The 1,437-nt window shown below is 29.2% G+C and overlaps 1 protein-coding gene across 2 annotated transcripts in view; it reads right to left on the reverse strand.

Annotated features, from left to right (window-relative positions):
• The window catches only part of LOC106456853 (autophagy-related protein 16-1-like), a 44,022-nt gene extending 43,146 nt beyond the window's left edge, over window positions 1-876 (reverse strand). The window contains exon 1 of one of the 2 annotated variants that reach the window (XM_022382634.1): window positions 726-876. In XM_022382634.1, the coding sequence (XP_022238342.1) occupies window positions 726-837 (112 nt within the window). In that variant the 5' untranslated portion in view covers window positions 838-876. The remainder of the gene's footprint in view (window positions 1-725) is intronic. The other variant, XM_022382635.1, reaches the window with a different exon arrangement.
• Window positions 877-1,437: the final 561 nt, after the last annotated feature.

Genomic DNA, 1,437 nt, shown 5'->3' on the forward strand with positions numbered 1-1,437 from the left:
TGAGATATTTCAGTGAAATAGTTTGAAATTTATAAATATTATATCTAGAAGAAACAGCTAAGTTTATATCTGGAAATAAGTGTGGTATTTCACTATGTTATAGTAATTAGTCTGGATTGGTGAAATAAACATTTTCTAATTAAGGGTATATCATATAATGAATCTAAAAAGATAAAAAAAATTATATGTTTAAATATGAAAAATTAAGAACATTATTTCTAAGTTCCTATGTAATTTGTCATCAACACAGGACAGCACATCAAACATTCTGAAACAGTCAGTAAAAAAATCATCCAAACATTATATTTCAAGAAGTTCATTAGCTTGAAAAAATATATATTTATGTACTCACATCTAAAATTTAAAAAGTAATATCTAATCAGGCTAATAGTCCTATTGGTGGATAGTTATTCTCATATTAATTATTATCCAGACAACTCACTGAGAACTGCAATATAATTTATAAATATGATTCACGTGTTTGTTGTTATTTAGCAAAAGACTATAAAATGGGCTATCTGTGCTGTGCCCGCCGCGAGTAAAAAATAAAAAAGGCAATTTTAGCATTATAAACCCTCATTTACAGCTGAACTATTGGGGGGGGGGGACAATTCACGTGAACACTGAAAGCAAGTCTGAAGTCACGACACAAATAAACCAAAGGCTGTACTCCAATTTTAACGCAAAATGAGAAATAGTAATGCTTACAACTAAATGCTACTTACAAAACGATATAAGATCCTGAAAAGCAGCAGACTCTTCTTTCTTTCTTTCTTGTAACTGTGCCAAAATATGTTTTCGATAACTACTCATTGTAACCTTGTTGGATGTTTCCATCCACCTATTTGCTTTGCTTATGCCATTACATGAACGCCCTCTTAATATATTCAAATATTATGATTGTCAGTTTTGATAAAGTATAATAAATTTACACAGGATTAAGGTACTAATGAAATAATGTAAGGTTTCAGTTTTGTTCATTGAAATTTACAACTTCTATGTCATACAAAAATAATCTATTCACTTTTCGTATTAAAGTAGTGAGAAATGTATTTTTGCTTGATTATATTTACAAACATAAGCGTCTGAACAGGATCGACAGAGAAACACTATTTGAACTCTACATAAATTTTTTAAGATTTATAATTTTTCCGAGATTTATTGAGTTTTATTCCAAAATTATACAATACTATAAACAGATAAATGGTAAAAAATTAATTGGGTAGCTGAAGATAAAGAGTAAACAAATATAGAATAAGATATAATGTAAGTTGGTCATTAAACTGCTTGTTTTCATATTAATTTCGCTTCTGTTCTTTTTCCCTGATTTATCCTACCACGTCAAAATAGGCCCAAACTTCATTCAAATTTTAAAAATTCTCCAGGAAACATATGTTCTTGAAAATGCCTTGACTCCGCTTGCCTAAAGTAGGCGCA

This window comes from Limulus polyphemus, unplaced genomic scaffold, assembly GCF_000517525.1.
Source record: "Limulus polyphemus unplaced genomic scaffold, Limulus_polyphemus-2.1.2 Scaffold264, whole genome shotgun sequence".
Taxonomy (NCBI): domain Eukaryota; kingdom Metazoa; phylum Arthropoda; class Merostomata; order Xiphosura; family Limulidae; genus Limulus; species Limulus polyphemus.